We start from the raw sequence: 25,771 nt of genomic DNA, 5'->3' as shown, positions 1-25,771 counted from the left end.
TATTATTATTATTATTCTCCAGCTGGCCAGCAGTGTGGGTTGGGCTCACCATTTCACTGCGAGGCTTTTGGCTGCGACCAAGAAGAGCCCTACTGGATCAAGCCAGAACCCCATCTAGCCCAACTTCCTGTTCTCACAGTGGCCAACCAGAACCCGAGAACAACAGGGCATCTCTCCCCATTGGTGGCTCCTGCCAGCCCACCATTGTTTTATGTATTTGTGACATTATTTGATTTTTATCTTACGCTTTTAATGGGAATTTTATTATATGATTTTCTAGCTTACACTCACTGTGTATTTAGAAAGAACAATGCAGGAGGGTTAATGATGACGCCGACAATGTACACTTGAACAGGTTTTGTCAAAAAAAGGTTTATTTACGCACACACAACCAGTTAAGAAAATGCAAAATAAAAATGTCATACCACAGTAACAGCAAGTTAGAACCTGAGAACTTTTACGTTTCGAACTACATAAAACTTTTTCATGTTGACATGCTCATTGAGCTGCCAGAAATTCTTGCGCCAAATATTGCTACTGGCTAGAAGGAATACTCTCCCCCCCCTCCCATTTTGAGTATTACAAAAATAGAATTTTTTATATTGACATCATAAAATTTATATACCACTTGTTCATAAAAAAACACCCCAACCCTCAGAGGTTTTACTAACACTTTCGCTGCTTTGGAAGCACCACTAAAAATGGAGGGGGGGGTATAGTATCCTAAGAAGCTGAGGATCAAACTAACATCCCTCCACCCTTACAATCTATTCACAAGGACAGAAAAAACAAATTACTTTTCACAGTGCAAGGAAAACCCAAAGGGAGTGTTAAAACCTTTTCGTCACTGTATTTTTTGAATACTGACTGCACTCATTTAGAAACCAAGCAGAAACGAAAAAGGAAAAGCAACAACAACAGCATCCTCATATCTGTGCAAGAGTGGTCTCCTCAATGTGAGAATTCTGGAAGTTTCAGTTAAAGATATATATATATATATATATATATATATATATATATACGCCAACACGTTTCAAAGGCATCTTTTGATTTTTTCCCCCCAAAAAAGAATTCACAATGACACAGTCATTACTATCATCTAAATGTAGATTTGCCTAAATGCAAACAAACAAAAATATCAGTGCTCAGTGTCAATCTCAAGAACAGCAGGGAGCTGAAAAGGAACCTGACGAGCTAATATGGAGTAAATTAAGGGTAGCTATTTTGAGTCAGAGACAGTTCACAAAAAGAGTGACCAATTTCTTTCAATAGTCACGTGGTTACATGTCGGGTTGTCAGCTAATTAAGTAAATCCTGGCCAATTAATTAACCAAGTTAACTCTAATATCCTATTCATACCTACAGTGGTACCTCAGGTTAAGAACTTAATTCGTTCCGGAGGTCCTTTCTTAACCTGAAACTGTTCTTAACCTGAGGTACCATTTAGCTTATGGAGCCCCCAGCTGCCGCCGTGCCGCCAGCATGCAATTTCTGTTCTCATCCTGAGGTAAAGTACTTAACCTGAGGTACTACCTCCGGGTTAGCGGAGTCTGTAACCTGAAGTGTCTGTAACCCGAGGTGTCTGTAACCCAAGGTACCACTGTATTTTTAAGGACGTCCCAGTGAATTAAAAGTGCCTTGCTCCAAACTAAGTGTGCAGAGAAGCGCAGCCTAAATGTTCAACTCCAATAAGATTGCAATATCAGTTAACAGCCCTTACATGGTAAAAGCACATTACCCTGCCTAGGAAAAGGCTAGGAATCGAGAGTATTCGAAAGTTCAGTTGCCTGCAATTCTTATCAAATGGGAGTCCTTGCTTTTGTAAAACCTGCTTATCCGGTGACTGACGATGGAAGAAACACCAGTGCGTATGGGATAAAGCGGCTGGACCCATAAGGCAGAAGTACCCGTAGCACAAGTAGCGTATCTGTACTGCAGATGGGTTGCTGGGGTTTCAATACACAGTCTAGCTTGGCACCTATCCACGACCCATGGTAAATGGCATGCTGGGGCTGCGCCGCTTACCTGGCTTCCCTCTGGCAGAGTTGGGCTACATATCGTGATAGAGAGGGGGAGTGGCAAGGCATTGTGAGGTCAGTACAGTGCAAACCTGCCATCGAGCCAATTCAGTGCTCCCGCTGCCGCATTTGCAGAATGCTGACCTCCAGGACTCGGAAATACCTTATTTTCAACATCACGATAAATCACCAGCTAAACATTGTGATATATCGATATAGCACTATGTCTGAAATAAGGCTGGAAGTATGCAGAGGCGAACAGTAGAGCTGGGCGATATCTGGTTTTCAACATCGCAGTATATCACCAGCTAAACATTGTGATATACCAATATATCACCATGTCTGAAATAAGGATGGAGGCCACTGGCTGGCTTAACGGTTTTTCCCATACAGTGGTACCTCAGGTTAAGAACTTAATTTGTTCTGTAGATCCATTCTTAACCTGAAACTGTTTTAACCTGAGGTACCACTTTAGCTTATGAGGCCTCCCGCTGCTGCCGCACCACCAGAGAACGATTTGTGTTCTCATCCTGAAGCAAAGTTCTTAAACTGAGGTACTATTTCTGGGTTAGCGGTGTCTGTAACCTGAAGCGTCTGTAACCCGAGGTACCACTGTATCATGATTTTTGCATAGCGCGCGTGTGCGCACACACACACAATTTGCAATATATTGCCAGGTCAAAAATTATGAAACCAATACAGTGGGGCCCCGCAAGACGAATGCCTCACAAGACGAAAAACCCGCTAGACGAAAGAGTTTTCCGTTTTTTGAGTTGTTCCGCAAGACGAATTTCCCTATGGGCTTGCTTCGCAAGACGAAACATCTTGCGAGTTCTTGCGAGTTTGTTTCCTTTTTCTTAAAGCCACTAAGCCGTTAATAGCCGCTAATCCGCTAAGCCGCTAATAGCCGTGCTTCGCAAGACGAAAAAACTGCAAGACGAAGAGACTCGCGGAACGGATTAATTTCGTCTTGCGAGGCACCACTGTATCACAATATGGACTTCAAACTGGTTTGGGATGATATACCGATCGATATATCGCCCAGCCCAACTGACCTCACTCCTCCCCTTTGCTACTGCTCAGAATATGTTTCTCCCCATCCCACAAGAACTTTGGAACTGAAGGCTGTGTCATATGGGACACTGGACCATCTTATTAAAAAAATAGATGTGTTCTATCACAAGTATGGGTGCACAGGTCCAAGATCAAATTTGTTCAGGTGCAGAGGTGGCCTCAGTGAAAGGGAAGGAAGAGTCCCATCTTTCCTGCGTTGCTTCCATGTATGTCCTAATTTGCCTCTGGCCCCTGCTGCAGTTGATGAGATTCCAGGTATATGGCAGATTGACATAGGTAGCACATCTAACAGCCCTAGGTTTCTTTTGGGCCAGAGATGAATCCACACCTTGAAGAGCTTAGTCAAAGTACCTTTGCCAACACAATGGCTTCTGAATGAAGAGACCATATGGGCAGCAAGTCAAGAAGACGTTGATTTCAGCAGTAACATTTGAAAGGGTTGTGGAAACAAGATTTCCACACGGCATGCTTCTCGTCCGAAAAAGAACTCTGCATCGCTGCAGAGCGCTAGTTTTTCCACAAAACGAAACGCACGCCCCTCTTTTTTCAGAAAACACACAGGTCCAAGTTGCATTAAAAAGAGAGGGTGAAAGGAACGTCAAATGTTCCTTCTTAACAAATGAAAGCATTGCATTTCCAATCCCACGAAAGAGAGGCAAGGCAGAGCTTGGCTGTTTTTCTCTCAAATGCCAGTACACAGGAACATCGTTCAGCGGTTTGTGTGTAGGCCAAAGGGTACCGCCCAAATTCTGCAATGGAGATCTGAGCACAGAAGGCCTCTTCAAACCAAGCTGAGACAGGTGGAAACTCGCATCTGCACGCAGATTGTTTTAGATACATCTTTGCTGGGGGTGTGGTTCATTCCTTTTGGGTGTCTATAGTTGTGTGCAACTAGAGCTGAATTGGGAGCCATAAGATCACATGAAGCTGCTTTATAGTAACTCAGACCAATGGTCCATCTTGCTTCGCATGGCCTGCACACTAGTTCTGGTTTCAGCCTGGGAGTGTTCCCCAGCCCTATCTGGAGACGCCTAGAACTGAACTTGGCAGGTGATCTTCCACTGAGCTAGGCCCTGCGCAACTGCAATTTGAAGGCAGAGAAGGGGCCATGGTGTGGCAAGCGCTGCCCCTCCAAAAGACAACATCGTGGGAGGACAAGGGTAGAAGACCCAGGCTACAGGCTGGGCACTGGCTATGGGAGGCATTGGGCAAAGGCTCTCTACTCAACTATTCTCTGAAGAAATGAAACAAAAATAGCGCAGTTTCATCTCCACTTGCGAAGCTACCAACACTGGCATAGTCAATGTTGCATTAAAGCTTTTTTCTTTTTTTAACATTTTAAAAGAATTGCTGGAAAACTTAATACATCAGTGCCCAGTCAACCAACAATGTGACTGTACCCTGTACAGCACCCCTAGATAAGACCCGTCAAGGCCAGAATACAAAAATAAGGGGTTGGGAGTTGCAGAACTCATTGGTTCAGCTGAACATGGTTTAACCAAGAGTCTGGCTACAACAAATGCACCAAAATATAATTTAAAAAAATTAAATAAACCCTCTCAATCAACTTTTTTCAGCAGCACAAGAATATAACCACAGAGTGCTTTGTACAAAGCAAAGTAAAAACAACAAAACAAAACTATCAAACCTCACCTGATTGCCCCTCCATCACTAATCCTAAAATGGCATTGTTTAAATTCCAGCATATACTAGTGCATTGAAAAGGAAGATTACTTTCCCGCAAAAGTCATGTAAAATCTAATTACCCTGTTGAAAGAAACCATTGCCTGTCTACCGGAGCAACAACTTGATCTGATCGCTATTCAGAGCTTTAAATAATGGCATCAAAATTGCCCCCAAAAGAGCTAAGGAACTCTTCGTCTTGGGTGCTGTATGGAAAGTACTGGTTATTGGATAAATTCATCGGATTCTGCACAGCAAGGTTGCTGGGCGGTCTTGATTCATTGAGGCTATCCAGGTAAGCGAAGGGCATCGTCTCAAAGGTGCTGGAGATGGTACTTGAAGATGCGCTACCTGAAACTGCTACTGACATGCCAGGATGCGACGCTGACTGGACTTGCCTCCTGTGATCGCTCGGATTCAAAACTTGGGTGAAGGATGCCTTCTCCAACATTACGCTTGAGCACCGGGCGTCATCCATCTCCATGCCGTTGCCATTGGGCGTTGCAACATTTACAGGGCGAAGAGGCTGGTTGCCGGAAGCGCTGGAGACACTCAACATGTCTTGCTGATACATGGATGATGCTGATGACGTTTGGCCATTCGTGGCTCCAAAGAGCGCTCTGTAGAGGTTCCCATCCTTTTCGTTGGCCCAGTGCAGGCTGCCTTCCTGTCCCAGCGACGGAGAGCCGCCGTTCTGCGCGCTGGTGTGGGGCGCTTCTCCTGAAAAGTTGCCTTGCTGCAGGAAAGAGCTGAGAGATGAACCGGAGGAACGCCAGCATGGCAGAGGAGCTCCGTCCTGCTTAACGGGCCCTGCCATCTGCAGAGATGGGTCAGCGCATCCATTGGAACTGTGGTTGCTCATCGGAGGGGAATAGTAGGACTGGATTGGAAAGGTCTGTGCAGGTGTTCTCTGCGGCGGGAGGAGGACATCCCCTGGAGAGTGATACATATTCAGTTCTGTGAGAAAGAATCAACACAGGTGAGATAGTGCAAGTCATGTATAACCATAGATGATGATGATGATGATGATGATGATGATATAAAAAAGCCAGGGGTTTTTCAGCTGTAGCTCCAATCTGGTGGAACGCTCTGTCACAAGAGACTAGGGCCCTGCGGGACTTGACATCTTTCCGCAGGGCCTGCAAGACAGAGCTGTTCCACCAGGCCTTTGGCCAGGACACAGCCTGACTCCCTCCTTTGGCAATCCTCACAGAACTTCTAGCCCAATGGTTGCCATTAATTTGATTGGAATTAATTTTATAATGAAATGATTTTAGAATGTTTTATCATTTTACTGTTGTTAGCCACTCTGAGCCCGGCTTCGGCTGGGGAGGGCGGGATATAAATAAAATTTATAATAATAATAATAATAATAATAATAATAATAATAATAATAGTTATTTATACCCCACCCTTCCTGGCCAGAGCCAGGCTCAGGGCGGCTAACACCAGTACAATTACAGTAAAAACATAATAGGAAAAAAACCCAATTTAAAATACAGGTGAAAATGCAATTTAAAATGCAGCCTCATTTTAAAAGTAGCCCATAGATCAAAACTATAAGGGGAGGGAAACAAAAGGGTCAGACTGAGTCCAAACCAAAGGCCAGGCGGAACAGCTCTGTCTTGCAGGCCCTGCAGAAAGATGTCAAGTCCCGCAGGGCCCTAGTCTCTTGTGACAGTTGAGACCAATCTAACCACCTTGCGACCTGGGACCTCCAAAATGTTGTCATTTGTGGACCTTAACGTCCTCCGTGGGGCATACCAGGAGAGGCAGCGATTCTTGAATTCAATAGTGTTTGTTGGCATGTGGAATGGACTTCCACTCCTCAACTCAACTTCTCTTTTCTCTCCTTGCCCACCTGCAGCGTCCTGTGAACCCCCAACCTTTGCTCAGGAGAGCCGGTGCCCCCTTAGGCATGTCAGTTCATAAGTAACTTGGGTTGTCCCATTATTCCAGTGAATGCTCCCAGGATTCCCCTGAACTCAGCTGTGGAACTTAATCCATAATGGAATCTCAATGCATTCTCGCTGCCTGCCTCAAGATGATGTCACTGCCCATATATGGGAAGACAAAGGGGGAAATTAATGCTGTACAGTGTACAGGACCTCCTCACTGGGAGAGGCATAGTGTGGCAGATGCCCCCATTGCGATCTACTACATCCTCACACAATGTTCATGGTCATGGTAGAGATTACGTTGTGAGGCACCGAGAGATCTACGGGTGAAGGGCGGCATGCAAATTTAGCAAACAAATTAAATAAATGAAAGCAGATATGGGAAGGAAGAAAGACAAAGGAAGAACATGGGGTAACCAACCTTTCTTAATTATCTTTGCCTCACCAGCAGTATTCTGGAACACAGAAGGTTTAGGCCTCTCGTATGGACCTGCCAGGGGGAAAAGGTGGTTAGGCTGTGCATTTTCTTCTAAAAAATAATAATCATATATCAGCCCTCTTAGGTGGTGAGTGCTGCCAAACAGATGCAAGGTGGAAGACAGTTAAGAAGGGGGTCTTGAGGGCAAAATTAAACTTCATGAGAGGCCCTTCTCTGTGTGCCTAATACTGAGGGAGTTATGGAGGTTGGCTGCACAATAACAGGCCTTTTCAGTGGTGGGTCCCTATTTCTGGAATGATCTCCCCAAGGAAGCACACCTGGTAGCACCTGTGCCGACACCAGGCCAAGGTATTCAATTTACCCAGGCCTTTGGTAATTACCGTATTTTTCGCTCTATAACACGCACCCGACCATAACACTTACGTAGGTTTTAGAGGAGGAAAATCTGTAGGCATGCCACCCGTAGGCATTCCCTCCATAACACGCACAGACATTTCCCCTTACTTTCTAGGAGGAAAAAAGTGAGTGTTATGGTGCAAAAAATACGGTAAGTTAGGCTCCATTGTGGTGCTAATCTTTTAGCAGAGTGGGGGAGCGGCCTAATCCATCCATTGTGTTTTGGACAATCATTTTAGGAACTCTCCGCTGAACATTCTTGGTTAAAATAAAGTATAAGCCAAACATGTATCTGTTTGTATTTCATTTCGTTTAGTCGTTTTGAGACTTTTCTTCTGCAGAAAGCAAGTAGCAAAAGTAAATAATAATAATAATAATAATAATAATAATAATAATAATAATAATTGTTGATGACTGGGATCATCAGGGACATCTGAAAGAACCTTCAGGCGCTGCCCAGTGGAGTCTGGAACCTTTCTGCACCCCCCTACAGAAGTGAGTGCATGGTATTTATTCCTCTGTAGGAAAAATACGACCTAGAGGCACTTGTTTGCGCTGAAGGCAAAACCTGACCCCCTTTGCCCGTGGTATTGTCCATGCAGCCTGACTCTCACTGGTAGGGACCCTAATGGGGGGGGGTAGGATGCGATGCCACAGAGGTATTTGAGGTGCACAGGGCCCCCCTCCCAACACAGCCCATCCATCAAAAGGATAAGCATCTTGTGATGGAAGCTTAAAAAAATATTTTGGCTGTTACTACAGAACATCAAAACAAGGGGAATTGGAGCGGGGAGTAAAAGGAAAATGTAAAAAGGACCCCTGGACAGTTAAGTCCAGTCAAATTTGACTATAGGGTGCAGCACTAATCTCTGGTTTCAGGCCGAGGGAGCCGGCGTTTGTCCACAGACAGTTTTCCAGGTCACGTAGCCAGCAGGACTAAACCGCTTCTGGTGCAACGGGACACTGTGACAGAAGCCAGAGCGCACAGAAACGCCGTTTACCTTCCCGCTACAGTGGTACCTATTTGTCTACTTGCACTGGCCTGCTTTCGAACTGCTAGGTTGGCAGGAGCTGGGACAGAGCAACGGGAGCTCACCCCATTCCAGGATCTGAACTGCCAACCTTCTGATCGGCAAGCCCAAGAGGCTCCATGGTTTAGACCACAGCGCCACCCACATCCCTGGAGGGGGGGGGGAGTATCCTTACCATAGTCTTGCATTAGCTTCTGCAAAGCAATCGGTGATCTCTGTTTTTTTGCCTTATGACCGTAAGGATCTAAAAGTCGAGGAGAAAATGGGATTGCAGTTAGCGATGTTTCCAGAGGAAGAGAGGCCCAGTTTTGAGTTCTGTTCAGATTTTTAGTGGAATATAGGAAATTGTCTTATATGGGAGAATTGGGCTATTTGGTCTTCCAGGCCACTAACTGGACCAGCAGAGTCCTAGGCCTATCTCTTTCCCATCATTTGCTGCTTGACCCGCCCCCCCCCCCCCATATATAAGCTGGAGATGTTAGGGATTGAACCTGGGACCTTCTGCATGCCAAGCAAGTGTTCTACCACTCCTTCCTATTTACACTTAAATAGGGAGGGCAGGGGTCAGAACATTCCTGCAAGACTAAATATAAGGCTCTGTTCTGAAAGGACTTTCATGTGTTGAGTTTTAAAGGTTGTGGCTCCTCCTTCTCCTCCTTTGAGAGAGTAACTTTTTATTAGGGCAGAAGAGGAAGCTGCCCAGCATTAAAAGTTAAGCAGTCTTTGACTTCAGTCTTAAAAATATCTCACTGGCGGCAGCAACGCTGTAGTGGAAACGGAAGAGGAAGTGGTTCTGAAAATAGGTTCTTGTAAGATCAGTGACCAATCTGGTTCCTGTGCAACTTCTTCCGAGATTTGATTCAGCAGCACTAGAAAACCCTGCATTAGTTATCCAATGTGTGCGAAATGAGTCCTCTTCAGAATTACACATTTAACACTGTCTAAGTACATGAAGGTCAGGTGAGGACATACATAATGGCTTGCTACTTCCACTACCCCATCAACCTTCTCGTTGTTCTACAACTCATGGAGGGTGACTGAATCGGAGAGCTTTGGGTCCCTGCATGTCTTAAAATCCTGGGAAATCAGACTTCCGACACATGCGGATACAATCGTGAATACAGAAGGCTCCTTGGCCAGTTGCCCCCCATGAAGTATAGGATGGTGAGAACGATGACATGGGGAGGAAAACTTGCCTCCCACCGTGTATTTCATTAACACAGAGCTTTCCAAACTGAGTGATGTGAAACATTAGTGTGTTGGCTGCAGTGTGTCAGTGTGTCGTGTGAACGCTCAAGCGAATGGAAAGGCGTTTGTTTAACCTCTGGTTTGCTAGTAAAACTGAATTACTGTGCCACGAAATGATTCATGTCTAAAAAGTGTGTTCACCAGCATGAAAAGTTCAGAAAGCTCTGCTATTAACCCCAAGGGGGCTTGCTTCCTCCAGCCAGTGCAGTACCTTTCTCCTCCGGCAGGTATCTGAAGTCCATGGGGTCGCTGACCTCTTGATCCGAAGGCCTGCGCAACTGCATCTTCACAGTCACGGGCTCGCCGATGTCTTTGTAAAAGGGAGGTGTCCTAAAGACAATGGCCACTTGCCGATGCACGTCAGCTTGCGAGAAAATCCCCTTGGCTTCCCATTCGTTCATGACGAATCGGACTTCAATGTCATCTGGTTGCCAGAAAAACAACAAAGCGTTGGAGTTAGCGCAACGATTTGAAGAAGAAAAAGAAGAGGAAGAGAGTCAAGCACTTCTTAGCATCGCCGCCCAAGTTCTGCTTTCTGCTCTTGCCGTTTATCTTACGGCAACCCTATGAGGTTAACTTAGGTCACGCGAAATTGGCTTTGCTCGAGGCTGTCCAGCGAGCGCTGTGAAGGAGTAAGGACCCCCCCATGCCTAATCCCAAACTCAATCCGTGGCATCACACTATTATCAGTTTTTTTTGTTTTTTTAAAAAATGATATTTATTCCAAGTTTAAAATTACAAAAAGAGAGGGAAAAAAACAATACAAAATACAAAGAAAAATTTAACCATAACAAAGCAAAAAGTAACAAGAAAAAAGTGAACAATAAAATAGAGTAAAAAAGAAAACAAAACAAAAGATATAAAAATCCATTGAGTTGAAATAGAACAAAAACAGATTAAACCTTTACATAACCTTTTTCCTTTACTTATTTCCATGACCTCCTCTCACCTCCCAATTTTGTATTCTAGTTCAGATCGTATTTCCAGCAAATCCTTCTAACCTTGTTTTCATTTACGTATTTTAATTTAAAATAGTATAGTTAAACATCCTCTGTTTCATCAATTTCATCAGCTCATTTTTGCTTAATCCTTTATATCATATCTACCAAAACGACCTGATTTTCTTTTTCCAACAACTTTCTAACAGTCTTTTATATTACAATATTTTTGAAGATATATTTTAAATTTTTTCCAATCTTCTTCCATCGACCCTTCTCCCTGGTCTCGCACACTATTATCAGTTTTGAATGATTAGGTGAGCAAAGGAGAGGAGCCTTTTGCAGGCTCAGGTCAGAAGGTCCATTAAGCTCAGCATCCTTCTTCACACAGTGGCCAACCAGATGCCTCTAGGATGCCAACCACAAGGAAGGAGTGATGGCAATGGCCCTTATATCTGGGGTACTGCCTATCACCCTTGGCCTAGGACCCTCGTACCTACGGGACCACCTCTCCTGATATGCCCCACGGAGGACCTTAAGGTCCATAAATAGCAACACCCTAGTGGTCCCGGGCCCTAAGGGAGTTAGATTAGCTTCAACCAGAGCCAGGGCCTTTTCAACACTGGCTCCGGCTTGGTGGAACGCTCTGTCTCATGAGACCAGGGCCCTGCGGGATCTGATTTCTTTCCACAGGGCCTGTAAGACAGAGTTGTTCCACCTGGCCTTTGGCTTGGAGCCAATTTGATTCCCTCCCCCTCTTTCTTTTTCCTTCTCCTCCTGTGATGAGGCTGTATTTTAATATTTTAATGTTTCAATATTTTAATGTTGTATTTTAATCTTGTTTTAAAGTTGTATTCATTCAATTTCTTTTTATTATTGCTTGTTAGCCGCCCTGAGCCCGGCCTTGGCTGGGGAGGGCGGGGTATAAATAAAAATTATTATTAATTATGATTATTATCAAGGTTCCACTTAGCCATCAACTTGTGGCCACCAGGCAATGGCTTTTCCCACCTGCCTTGCCCCACCTTCCAGCCCTAGAAGCCTTTCCCAGGCCATGACTCTGAAGAAGAAGCAAAGATTTTGGATTTGATATCCCGCTTTATCACTCCCCTTAAGGAGTCTCAAAGCGGCTAACATTCTCCTTTCCCTTCCTCCCCCACAACAAACACTCTGTGAGGTGAGTGGAGCTGAGAGACTTCAGAGAAGTGTGACTGGCCCAAGGTCACCCAGCAGCTGCATGTGGAGGAGCGGAGACGCGAACCCAGTTCACCAGATTACGAGTCCACCGCTCTTAACCACTACACCACACTCTCTGTGAACAGCAGAAGCAGCTGGGAAGAGAGAAGAGGAGTTCAGGGATATTTTAAAAAAATGATTTTATAGGTTGTGTGTCCTTGTTTCTCACTTTGATCCTTTTACATGGTTTTGTTTGTTTTCTGGTATTTCACGCATTGTGCTGTGCCATTATTTTTTATTGATTATACAGTGGACGCTCGGGTTGCGAACGTGATCCGAGCGGGATGCATGTTCGCAACCTGCAACGTTCGCAACCTGCAGTGGCGCATCTGCACACGCGCGGGTTGCGATTTAGCGCTTCTGTGCATGCGCGACCGCCAAAACCCAGACGTAACCCGTTCCAGTACTTCCGGGTTTCGGCAGTCTGTAACCTGAAAAAACGCAACCTGAAGTGTCTGTAACCCGAGGTATGACTGTAGTTTAGTAATTCTTCATTGTAACTGGTAAGTGTAAGCTGCTTAATTATTATTTGCTGATACTTAATTTTACTGATTACTATTATATTCTAATGGGTCGCCGAACATTGCTTTATTTGATATGTTGTTTATTTTAAAGTTATTGTGCCTTATCTGTACTGGATCAGATTGCTATTATGTGTGTGGCCTTTGTTGTCTATTTTGTTGTTTCTTCAGCTTGTCCATCACCTTCTGCATAGCAATATAGAAAGGCGGTATACTAATTAAAAGTGAAATGAAATCATGGCCAAATCATGATTCACTCTCCCCTCCATGAATTTGTCTATTCCTCTTTGAAAGGCATCTAAGACAGCAGCCAACCAGCAAATTTAATAAATTAATGACGCACAGTGTGTGGAAAAGGCATTCTTTTGCCAGCCCTGAATCACCTGCTGACCTTGTACACCGAACCCTAACACTGTTATTGCTGATCTGTAAAGGGAAGTTGTCATGTTGGAAGCTGCCCTGAAGATCAGGTGATTCCAAACAAGAAAACAACTTCAGCTCTTGCCAAATTTCTTCTTCTTCTGAGCCTCCAGAAGAGGATCTCAGGTCAGATGCTGATCAGGAGATCACACTGAGGCTGCCCAACAACGATTTCCAGCGGTTTGCCTGTTGTTTCATGCCTGACTCTGGATCCTAGCCTGCCTGACTCCAGAAGACCCAGTTTACGGACCATAAGACTCTTGCACATTTCCCTTTCTCTGCAGACACAGGAGGAAGTCTGGAGGAAGCCAGTTACCTTTCTGAACTTTGTCGCACAGTAGGAAGATTTCGTCCCCTCCTTTCACACTTCCGCAATTTTTGTTCACACGACAGATTCTCAGTTCTGCTGAATTGGGAGCCCCTAAGCAGAAAAAAGGAAACAATCGTTAGAGGAGAGAAGGAGAGTCGGTGAGGATGTTTACGGTAACTCGTGCTTAAAAATAGAGAGGTGGGAAAGGAAGCTCTGCAGGCAAGCGTGTTGTTCGGTGAGCAACTATCTGCCACAAAACTCTGCCGTAGTACTGTGCTGAAATACAATTGGGAGGAAAAACTTAACACTCCTCTGGAGCAATAGAGCTCCAGGGCAGTTTGCAAACACGCCAAATGCATATTCACCAAATGTCCCTGTTAGCCATGTAAAGTCACAGGTCACCTCCAGATCACCTGTTTATTGAGCATCCAACCCGATTTGCTTGAATAATATTTGTACCAAGGTTAAACAACATTTACTATTTACAGAGCAATCTTTCTGACTGATGTGTAGGGAAGTTAGATGATGTTATGTGAAGCAATTGTCATCCCATACTTTTCAGTGTGCTTTCCTATCTTCCTTGCTACAAAAAAGTTGTTTATTATTATTATTATTATTATTATTATTATTATTGTATTTTATTATTATTATTGTATTATTATCATTATTATTATTATTGTATTTTAGTGTTCTGTTGGAAGCCACCCAGAGTGGCTGGGGAAACCCAGCCAGCTGGGTGGGGTAGAAATAATAAATTATTATTATTAGTAGTAGTAGTAGTAGTAGTAGTAGTAGTAGTTTGTTGCACAAAAGTGCCAAACTTACTTCAATTACATAACATGACTGAAAGTATGGAACTGAATCCCACCCTCAAAATCAAAGACATATTTGCAGCAAATTCCAAGAAAATATGGATGGAAACCAACTGCTTCAATAAGGCGTGCACTTTTTGTGTTAATCCTATGGATGGCAACCATGACACCTACCTTGTGGGTTGACCAGCTACTCTGGGTGCACCTACTGTGAACTGCTCAGTCATCTGCCCCACCCATTCTGTTGGACAGCTGCCATCACTGACTAAACCACCACTCAGCTTAACAGTCTGCAGTTCCTTACTCTACATATTTGTAACCAGGAAGAAGCCCCAGTGATCTAACATGGCCCTGCAGATGTTTCCTCAGAAGTATCTTAAAGGTCAAGTGACACATGCATGGACATCTAAAGGGTGGAAATTTCAGACCTAAATTAGATATTCTAAAGAAGACAAAAGAAGAATGAAAAACAATGACAGATCCTGCTCCAGACTCACTGGAATATCTAATTTTCTATTACTAGACAACTGCCACTCAAATAATGCTGATGAATGCACTTAATAAATACTGTATTATGTTCTATTTATAGATTTCATCTCATGCAATCTCTTTGCTTTCTTCTTTAGTCAACACCTGATTCTTAATAGTTATAATATTAAGATGTCTCAGAAATGTTTATTACTGGTTTTTGTATTCCATAGATTCAAGAGTGTACAGTCGTACCTTGGTTGACAAACGCCTTGCCAGTTGAACACTTTGGCTCCTGAATGCTGTAATCCCGGAAATGAGCATACCGGTTTGCGAAACTGAACATCCATGGAGGCTTCCGCAGAACCTGAACATCTGTCACAGCTTCCGCGGCTTCCAATTGGCTGCAGGAGCTTCCGGCAGCCAATCGGAAGCCGCACCTTGGTTCTGAACTTTTTGGAAGTCAAATGGACTTCCAGGACAGATTCCGTTTGACTTCCGAGGTACAACTGTATAAATGTTCTACACTGTTAAGACTGTGATAATGTTAAAATTGAATAAAAAGTATAGTATTGTCTGTGTGTGTGTGTGTGTGTGTGTGTGTGTGTGTAAAATGATAGATGATCTCCAATCCACTCGTAGCAGAAAGGTCTATTGCCAAACACTGAAGAAGAAGAGTTTGGATTTGATATCCCGCTTTATCACTACCCGAAGGAGTCTTGTGATTTCATCTTCAGATACTGAGGGAGAAGAGGGTATCTTCACACTCTTTCAGTCTATCAAAATGGCACTGACAACATTAGACCACGGCGTTTGTCAGAACTGGCTATATCAACCTATTCAGCTGAAATTTACCTAGTACTTCCTGTCACTAGTCTATTGTTTGAACATGTCTTGGTCACGTATAAGCGTATTCCATTTTTAACCAAGACCTGCAAATATTGATTTTTGTCTGGTACATGACACATTAAGCAAATGTGGTGGTATCCCTGGACTGGTTGAAAGAAAAAAGGCAGACAAGTGGAGACTAGCCAAAGACATGCTGAGGTTGGTGAGGGGGGGGCCTCATTCACCCTAATGCACCAGCCCCCTCCCGGTTGTGTTCCTTCATTTTCAACCTCCCTCTCCATTAGGGCTGTGCTGGATAATTACAGGATATTGTGGTAAGTGGGCTTCTGGAGGAGATGGGGAATGAGGAAATGGCTGAGTGTGTGACCCAATCACGAGAGATATTGAGCAATGTACGTGTGGATCAGCCCTAACCCAGAGAGAATGGCTTGGGCCAAGGGGTCATCAGTGTTACGATATAGTTCCATTCCACCTTAAAAGGGTACGGGCATGATTGTATTGTGTCACATGCCTGTTTACTTCCAGCACAGTCTGCTGGGAACTTCCGTTTGTATATAGCTTTTGTGTTGCTGCTGTTTTGCTGGAGACGAAGGGAAGCAGACATGTTTTCTTGTTCCTGAACTATGCTGAATAAAATGCTGTACGTTATGCTTACACATTTCTCTGTCTGCCTCTTCCCTGCCTGATGCCCCCGTCTCCCCGGCAGTATCCCAACAATCAGGCAGGGAGCCCAGCAGCAAAAAGAGAGACAGAGAGATGAATTGCAATCTGATTCGCAGATACTTACGGTTGTCATAAATCGGGTTGGAGATGACTGGGGCAAGGGGTAGCGTGCAGTTGCCGTGTTCATCAGGGAGGAAAGCTTGGAAGCAGAGCCTCACCACGTTGAGGTTGTACTCTTCAATGGCCATCAGCTCCTCTTCAGATACTGGGGAAACAAAGACAGTCCAGAAGTGAGGACAGGGCTGTAGGACAATTGCATCACAGTGGCACCTGCTGAGGTCCAGGGGTCTGGGTGAGCTGGCTCGTCATGTTTCACATTGCAGTCCATACATTCTAGCCTATCATCCGCAGATCTTAATTCTAATAAGTTCACATCACCTATTTTCATGTCGATTTTACAGTCCTCTATGCAAGGCTGTATTTAACTTATATGCAGAATTCACCATGCAAAAGGCTGGGCTAGATGATCCCAAGCTGGAATCAAGATTGCCGGAAGAAATATCAACAACCTCAGATAAGCAGATGACACAACCTTGATGGCAGAAAGTGAGGAGGAATTAAAGAACCTTTTAATGAGGGTGAAAGAGGAGAGCGCAAAATATGGTCTGAAGCTCAACATCAAAAAAACTAAGACTGTGGCCACTGGGCCCATCACCTCCTGGCAAATAGAAGGGGAAGAAATGGAGGCAGTGAGAGATTTTACTTTCTTGGGCTCCATGATCACTGCAGATGGTGACAGCAGTCACGAAATTAAAAGACGCCTGCTTCTTGGGAGAAAAGCAATGACAGACCTAGACAGCATCTTAAAAAGCAGAGACATCACCTTGCCGACAAAGGTCTGTATAGTTAAAGCTATGGTTTTCCCAGTAGTGATGTATGGAAGTGAGAGCTGGACCATAAAGAAGGCTGATCGCCGAAAAATTGATGCTTTTGAATTATGGTGCTGGAGGAGACTCTTGCCGTTCCAATTTTAGTATATGTGCTGCCGAAGATGGCCTGCAAGAAGATCAAACCTCTCCATTCTGAAGGAAATCAGCCCTGAGTGCTCACTGGAAGGACAGATCCTGAAGCTGAGGCTCCAATACTTTGGCCACCTCATGGGAAGAGAAGACTCTCTGGAAAAGACCCTGATGTTGGGAAAGATGGAGGGCACAAGGAGAAGGGGACGACAGAGGACGAGATAGTTGGACACTGTTCTTGAAGCTACTAACATGAGTTTGACCAAACTGCGGGAGGCAGTGGAAGACAGGAGTGCCTGGCGTGCTCTGGTCCATGGGGTCACGAAGAGTCGGACATGACTAAACAGCTAAACAACAACAACACCACCACAAATCTATGATTGCTACTCATCACATCCTTACGATTATTACTCTTTCTTTTGCCTTTCTCTAATTTGCAGCTGAGAAAAAGAGGAAGAAGGTTTCTCTTGGGCTATTTTTAAATTCTACTTCCTACTGCAAGAATGAAAGAGAGCATGGTAAACACTTCTGTGTCCCACACACACCCCTTAAAGGTACTATGATAACAATACCTAGTGTTCATGCAGAACTTTTGCTGAAGCACTATATGTGCATGATCTCAGTAATCTGTACAAGAACCAGTAACATAGGCCAGTCTTATCACTGCCATGGTGCAAACAGGGATATCTGTGTGCGTGGACAAGGCATGTGGCTGGTTTAAGGCCTCCTCAGTGAGCTGTGAAGTAAAGAGGAACGGAAGCCTGCCCCAAACCGCCCATTGTGTTTCCACACAATGTCTTCCTCAGGGGTGATAGTTGCACTTTCACCTGCCTTTAAAAGGTGCTTCCTCCAAAGGTGAGACTTGAACCAGGTGTTTCCGGAGCCTCAGCTCACACTTCTTAACCACTAAACTGCAACATCATCTTTTTCAACACTACAGCAGTTCCTGTACTGCCACCTCCACCAGAAAATTCTACCCTGGAACAAGAAAGAGCCAGCCCAACCTATGGGTAAGTGAAGCAGTTGGCCATCAGCAGAAAGTAGCAGAGGACCAGATTCTGAGCATGTGGGCACTGTAAGGAATCGCCATGGATGTGCAGGCAAAGCATGCTCTCAAAGAACGACCGATGACCTTCACAAACCAGTCTTACTGTTATGAATTACCGTATTTTTCGCACCATAGGGCACACCGGACCATAGGGCGCACCTAGTTTTTAGACGGGGAAATCAATAAAAAAAACCTCCCCCCCCAGCCCCAAAGAGCAGCGTACAGGCTGCACACAACCTCTCCCTGCCAGATCCCGCTCGCTGCTTTGGCTTCCTCTTTAGCCCCACGCAACCTCTCCCTGCTGGAGGGGTTGCGCGCGGCTATGGAACAAGCCTGCATTCACTCCATAGGACGCACACACATTTCCCCTCAATTTTTGGAGGGGGAAAACTGTGTCCAATAGAGCGAAAAATACGGTAACCTTCGACAACAACAACCTCTCCATTTCCGGCAACTATCACTCAGTGAATATTTTGTGCAATTTGCTGGTTGCCAGCATTAACAGTAGGGCTGGCCATAGGGAGGTGACATTTGAACAGCAAATTGTTTGGCTCAGAGTCACAGCCACTGTGCTACGCTGGGTTCTCAGGAGGGACAGGGTCATCTCATCTGTCAAGAGATACTCTGCAGGAGAGAAGTATTTATATTGCCTATTGCTCACAGAAGAGGGGGAGCTTCTGTTTCTTGGCTGTACATACTCTGTGTTTGTCAATGGCCCAACCACTCCAGCGTCTAAGGAGGTCAACCGCGAGCAAGCGAGATGCAACACAAGGTCACTCTCATTACTCTAGTAAAAACTTCTGTCTGCTGTGGCCAAGGCGCTCTCTCTCTCTCTCTCTCTCTCTCACACACACACACACACACACACACCACACCATTAGTCTTTTTCAGAAAACATTCTGGCAACAGGTAGAAGGAAAAAATGTAAAATTCAGGCATCCAAGAGATCTGAGAGAATGTTTTATTATTTGTTCTGTCATTTCCCCTTTAAAAATTGCATTTTGGCTCTGGGGCTGTTAATATTTTCTCTAGCTCCTGTGTGCATTTCAAAGCAGCCTTGAGAGGAGGAAATCTGTAGCTGCTGTCGGTGAACGACTTCTTCCCTAGCTGATTTCAACAGATGATATAGCTGTTAAAGGTACAGGAGTGAGCAGACCAGGTTACATAATGAAGCAAGGCATAGAGGCAAACAGGTGTGAACTTTTTTGGGGGGATACATTGAGATCATGCGCTTTGACAGAGAATGACTCCAGGGCTTGATTACAAAGAAGAGAAGAAGAGTTTGGATTTGATATCCCGCTTTATCACTACCTGAAGGAGTCTCAAAGCGGCTCACAATCTCCTTTCCCTTCCTCCCCCACAACAAACACTCTGTGAGGTGAGTGGGGCTGAGAGACTTCAGAGAAGTGTGACTAGCCCAAGGTCACTCAGCAGCTGCATGTGGAGGAGCGGGGAATCGAACCCAGTTCACCAGATTACGAGTCCACCGCTCTTAACCACTACACCACACTGGCTCATACACACACCTATTTGAAAATGCAAAGGCCATTTAGAACTTCACGGTGAGTTTTGTGATTTTTCGGAAAAGGGGAGGTGGCATAAATAAACTGGCACTAAAAATAAAAGGCCAGAGATGCTAAAAATAAAGAAAACGAGAAGCTAAACATGAAATAAGAAAGATGTGGCAAGGACCATTGGCGAGGGTCAGAAAATGACTAGGCACTGAGTCCCAAGACAGCTGGCAAGTCGAGATCCTACTCATAGCTAAGTCTCATGACCCTGTGAACACTCTCATCCCCCATAGCCCTAGACACTAGCCCCAAACCATTCAATGCACACATTTCCAGCACCACCTACACCCACTCAAGCCCCCTCCCCAAACACCAGACACCTTCACCTACTAGTACATTATGGTCACAAAATATCAGCTTTTGCCCACTCACCCCGCAAGCCCATGACTCACTCACCCACCCACCCACCCACAGGCAAACTCCCCCTTGCATGATTGGGCCCAGACTGCCACACCTCCTCCCCCCCATCCACCCACATTTATTTGTGGGCATTGCAGACATTGATAGCTGCCAGGCTGCGTAAAGAGTTCTAAGAAACACGCTCCTTATTAACTGTCCTGTGTTAAGCATGCCCTGTCTGACTGCTCCTTCCCCACAGCCTCTCTGGCTGCAGCAGAGTCCTCACGGCTTCCTCTAATGCAGAGGTTCCCTAACTTATTTGGCCAACCGATCCCTTTTCAGAAAAAATAAATAAATTACCCAGCACCCCCCTGGAAATCTACCTTCTTTAAGCGGACAAACAAAGAGATGCAGTGACTAAGTCAATGAGAGGCACAAATACAAGATGGGGGACACCTGGCTTGAGAGCAGTACATGGGAAAAGGATCTAGGAGTCTTGGTTGACCGCAAACTTGACATGAGCCAACAGTGTGACACGGCAGCTAAAAAAGCCAATGCAATTCTGGGCTGCATTAATAGGAGTATAGCATCTAGATCAAGGGAATTAATAGTGCCACTGTATTCTGCTCTGGTCAGACCTCACCTGGAGTACTGTGTCCAGTTCTGGGCACCACAGTTCAAGAAGGACACTGACAAACTGGAACGTGTCCAGAGGAGGGCAACCAAAATGGTCAAAGGCCTGGAAACGATGCCTTATGAGGAATGGCTAAGGGAGCTGGGCATGTTTAGCCTGGAGAAGAGGAGGTTAAGGGGTGATATGATAGCCATGTTCAAATATATAAAAGGATGTCACATAGAGGAGGGAGAAAGGTTGTTTTCTGCTGCTCCAGAGAAGCGGACACGGAGCAATGGATCCAAACTACAAGAAAGAAGATTCCACCTAAACATTAGGAAGAACTTCCTGACAGTAAGAGCTGTTTGACAGTGGAATTTGCTGCCAAGGAGTGTGGTGGAGTCTCCTTCTTTGGAGGTCTTTAAGCAGAGGCTTGACAACCATATGTCAGGAGTGCTCTGATGGTGTTTCCTGCTTGGCAGGGGGTTGGACTCGATGGCCCTTGTGGTCTCTTCCAACTCTATGATTCTATGATTCTATTATTCTAATTTGCGTTCTTTTACGTATCTATATTCCTAATTGCGTCCTGCAACGTAGTAAAGAAAGATGCTGTTGTAAATAATAATAATAGTAAGGTAAAGGTTATAGGGACCCCTGACTATTAGGTCCAGTCATGGCCAACTCTGGGGTTGCGGCGCTCATCTCGCTGTATTGGCCGAGGGAGCCAGCGTACAGCTTCCGGGTCATGTGGCCAGCATGACTAAGCTGCTTCTGGCAAACCAGAGCAGCGCACGGAAACGCCGTTTACCTTCCCGCCAGAGGTAAATACCTATTTATCTACTTGCACTTTGATGTGCTTTCGAACTGCTAGGTTGGCAGGAGCAGGGACCGAGCAACGGGAGCTCATCCCGTCGTGGGGATTCGAACCGCCGACCTTCTGATCAGCAAGTCCTAGGCTCTCTGGTTTAACCCACAGCGCCACCCGCATAATAATAATAATAATAATAATAATAATAATAATAATTTTTATTTATACCCCGTCTTCCCTGGCCAGAGCCGGGCTCAGGGTGGCTAACACCAGTAAAATTACAATAGAAACATAATAGGGGAGGGACCCCAATTTAAAATACAGGTTAAAATGCTGCCTCATTTTAAAAGTAGCCCATAGATCAAAACCGTAAGGGGAGGGAAGACAGAAGGGTCAGACTGAGTCCAAACCAAAGGCCAGGCGGAACAGCTCTGTCTTGCAGGCCCTGCGGAAAAATGTCAAGTCCCGCAGGGCCCTAGTCTCTTGTGACAGAGCGTTCCACCAAGTCGGGGCCAGTACTGAAAAGGCCCTGGCCCTAGAGAAACCTAGTTAAGACACACTGAAGGCGCTGCAGCCTGCCTGCCACTGACCAAATAGGCAGGCAAACTACGATCCGCCTCTCGGGTCTGGGGGGAGTCAAAAAGGGTTCACCCAAACCCAGAGAAAGCCCTCGCCTCCAGCATGGCTGCCAGATCGATGGTGCCTGACCTGGCCATAAGCGTCATCACAAAACAGACTATACACGTATGAATGGTTTTTCATATTTCTCTTCTCTTCTCTTTTTTGTTTATGCTTTCACTGCCCCCCTATTTTTATTCAACACCCCCCAGTTGCACTACCACCCCCCCTAGATTGTTCCAGTGCCCCCCAGGGGGCAATATGTGTCTGGAGGCGGTTGGAGGATGGATGGCGGCTAACAGATTGAGACTGAATCCTTACAAGACAGAAGTGCTGTTGTGGGGGGACAGGGGGGCGGGCGGGGGGGCTCCCTGGGGTACTCCTGAATGGGGTAACTGTGCCCCTGAAAGACCAGGTGCGCAGCCTGGGAGTCATTCTAGACTCACAGCTGTCCATGGAGGCGCAGGTCAATTCTGTGTCCAGGGCAGCTGTTTATCAGCTCCATCTGGAACGCAGGCTGAGACCCTACCTGCCCGTGGACTGTATTGCCAGTGGTGCATGCTCTAGTTATCTTTCGCTTGGACTACCGCAATGCGCTCTATGTGGGGCTACCTTTGAAGGTGACCCGGAAACTACAACTAATCCAGAATGCGGCAGCTAGACTGGTGACTGGGAGCGGCCGCCGAGACCACATAACACCGGTCTTGAAAGACCTACACTGGCTCCCAGTACGTTTCCGAGCACAAGTCAAAGTGTTGGTGCTGACCTTTAAAGCCCTAAACGGCCTCAGTCCAGTATGCCTGAAGGAGCGTCTCCACCACCACCGTTCTGTCCAGACACTGAGGTCCAGCGCCAAGGGCCTTCTGGCAGTTCCCTCACTGTGAGAAGCCAAGTTACAGGGAACCAGGCAGAGGCCTTCTCAGTAGTGGCGCCCTCCCTGTGGAATGCCCTCCCACCAGATGTCAAAGAGAAAAACAACTACCAGACTTTTAGAAGACATCTGAAGGCATCCCTGTTTAGGGAAGCTTTTAATGTTTAATAGGTTATTGCATTTTAATATTTTGTTGGAAGCCCCCCAGAGTGGCTGGGGAAACCCAAACAGATGGGCGGGGTATAAATATTATTATTATTATTATTATTATTATTATTATATCGCCCACTTTGGGAAACACTGTTCTAATGAAATTATATTACTCCCCATATATGTACACACTGCATTGGAAGAACATTTCCCCACATCCCACCAGGACCCTGGGAACTCATCCAACAGAGAGCTACAATTCCCAGCACCCTTAATGAACTACAGTTCCCAGGATTCTTGTTGGGGGGAGCTTTAAATGTATAGTATGTATACAGGGAGAGTGATTGCTTCTCTGTCTTCCAGTGAGATGTTTCCAGCCCACAGCCAAAGCATGAAAGCAGGTAGCCCTAATCTGTTATTCAATTTCCACCCTCAGCCACAAGTGGCATTCAAAGTGGAATCGGACCAGGAGGCTCCTTCCAATATCTCTGCTGACAGCTGTCCTCCTACACCTACCGGCTTAATCTCTGTTTCTACCGGCATCCCACTGAAAGCTTGTGCTTCGCTAGCGAGCTCATTAACCACGGCCAATCCCACAGAGGAGAGAGCTGCTTCCTCATGATCGCAGCCTCCCCGTGACGTGTCAGTTTCGGTGGAACGATTGCACTGAACTGTAGGAGGGCCGCAGAGTGTGATAGATAGGGGAGCTTTCGCGGAGAGCTGGCGCAGGCCTGTGTGACGCCCTGGCGCGAGTTGCGCAAAGCAAAGCGAAACCCACAACTCTTCCCTCCTCTGCCGAACTTCAAGCAATCCCACCTGTTCGGCGAACGCTTTGCTCAGGCCTTTCTGCGTTTCAAAGCTGCAACTCTGTACAGTGGTACCTCGGGTTAAGAACTTAATTCGTTCTGGAGGTCCGTTCTTAACCTGAAACTGTTCTTAACCTGAAGCACCACTTTAGCTAATGGGGCCTCCTGCTGCTGCCGCACCACCAGAGCACGATTTCTTTTTTTTTTTTTAAGAATATTTATTCCAATTTTAAGATTACAAGAAAAATATAGAAGAAAAAAAAACAAACCACATACATCTTACAAAAAACAGACAGTAAAAAAGGAAATAAAAAAGACAAAAAATCACAATAGAAAATGACAAAAATCAAATTAGACCATTACAACCATCTTCCCATTTACTTGTTTCCATGACTTCCTCTCACCTCCCTGCTTTGTATTCTAGTTTAAATCGTATCTCCAGCAAATCCTTCTAACCTTCTTTTCTTTTACTTATTTTAACATTCGAAAGTATTTAATTCTCCTCTATCCTCATTTTACACTTCATATTTACTTATTCCATTATACCCTGTCACCAGAGCACGATTTCTGTTCTCATCCTGAAGCAAAGTTCTTAACCCGAGGTACTATTTCTGGGTTAGCGGAGTCTGTAACCTGAAGCGTCTGTAACCTGAGGTACCACTGTATGTAGTTTACAAAAACTCATTGACAACAATGCACAGTCAAACTTCGCTCGTCGAACCTAATCCGTTCTGGAAGGCTGTTCATCTTCCAAAACGTTCAACAACTAAAAACGGAAAGCAAAAGCCTCAATACAATAGGGAAACTCAAAACAGAAGCCAGGTAGCACGTTCGGCTTCCGGAAATTGTCCCAAAACCGGAGCAGGTTTACTTCCAGGTTTTCGTCGTTCGGGAGCCGAAATGTTCCAAAACGGAGGGGTTCAGGAACCGAGGTTTGACTGTACAGCATTTCAACCATTTGTAATACATGAAACATTAAATAATATATACAGTGCCAAAATAATGATGACATGCGCAGCTCAATAGCTCAGAGCCAAGCAGTCAACATATTCCTTAAATACGTCCCTGAGAGCAACTCTCTATATTGTGTACTTGTTCTGGTGCGATCCCAACGGAACTCCGACAATGGCATTGAATATATTAATTAAGATTTTGTATACTGGAAGTTGTTGAAATGCCATACATTATTGTTAATGAATTTTTGTAAACTACATACTCAACCGTAGGAAAAGTAAAATCTGAAATGTAACAAAAATTGAGACAGAAACTCCTTAAAATCCCAATGTGTTCTGAGTCTGATTAGGCGGGTTATGTCACATTTAAGGGAAACTATGGACTTCCTTCAGCATTCTCAAAAAAAGAAAGAAAGAAAGAAACCGTTTACTCATCTATTTATTGCAACTAACTAACCAGATTTTGGTTTTGGTTTTTTTAAAAACCAAAAACAAAAACACAGATTGCTAAATGAACTGTAACGTTTCATTGATTTATAAGATTTCTTAAATTTTAAAATGCAAAGGGAGTCAACGACGTGTAAAAGATAATGAAATACACACTTTTGTATCCCCACAGCAAATGGATTGAATCAGCTGCTCAACTGAGACAGCAGGCTAAACCATGGATTGCCCCAAACACAATTTTGATCCAAACCATGACTTGGTTCAGTCATAAGGTAAGGAAAAGGAGGGCTGCACTACCAATGGGGGGGGGGGGAAGAATGTGGAAAACCACACATGTGCAGAAATTATATTTTAATTATCTCTGGCGTAGAAGGTGCAAGAAAATACAGAATGAGGTGTAGTTTAAATTGCCGAACAATATGTAATCATCCCAATGTCAAGCATTAGGCCAGGCTTCCTCAACCTCAGCCCTCAAGATGTTTTTTGGCCTACAACTCCCATGATCCCTAGCTAGCAGGACCAGT

General features: G+C 45.0%; 1 protein-coding gene across 2 annotated transcripts in view; it reads right to left on the bottom strand.

Annotated features, from left to right (window-relative positions):
• Positions 1-352: 352 nt before the first annotated feature.
• REL (REL proto-oncogene, NF-kB subunit) overlaps positions 353-25,771 on the bottom strand; it is a 57,827-nt gene continuing 32,408 nt past the window's right edge. The window contains exons 5-10 of one of the 2 annotated variants that reach the window (XM_081000998.1): positions 16,129-16,269; positions 13,219-13,323; positions 9,999-10,211; positions 8,715-8,783; positions 7,095-7,163; positions 353-5,732 (exon numbers count right to left, since the gene is read on the bottom strand). In XM_081000998.1, the coding sequence (XP_080857124.1) occupies positions 4,924-5,732; positions 7,095-7,163; positions 8,715-8,783; positions 9,999-10,211; positions 13,219-13,323; positions 16,129-16,269 (1,406 nt within the window). In that variant the 3' untranslated portion in view covers positions 353-4,923. The remainder of the gene's footprint in view (positions 5,733-7,094; positions 7,164-8,714; positions 8,784-9,998; positions 10,212-13,218; positions 13,324-16,128; positions 16,270-25,771) is intronic. The other variant, XM_081000999.1, reaches the window with a different exon arrangement.

This window comes from Podarcis pityusensis (assembly GCF_964106645.2).
Source record: "Podarcis pityusensis genome assembly, chromosome: 3".
Taxonomy (NCBI): Eukaryota; Metazoa; Chordata; class Lepidosauria; order Squamata; family Lacertidae; genus Podarcis; species Podarcis pityusensis.
The sequence above is the reverse complement of the archived record's forward strand: the minus strand, read 5'-3'. Positions and strand labels throughout refer to the sequence as shown.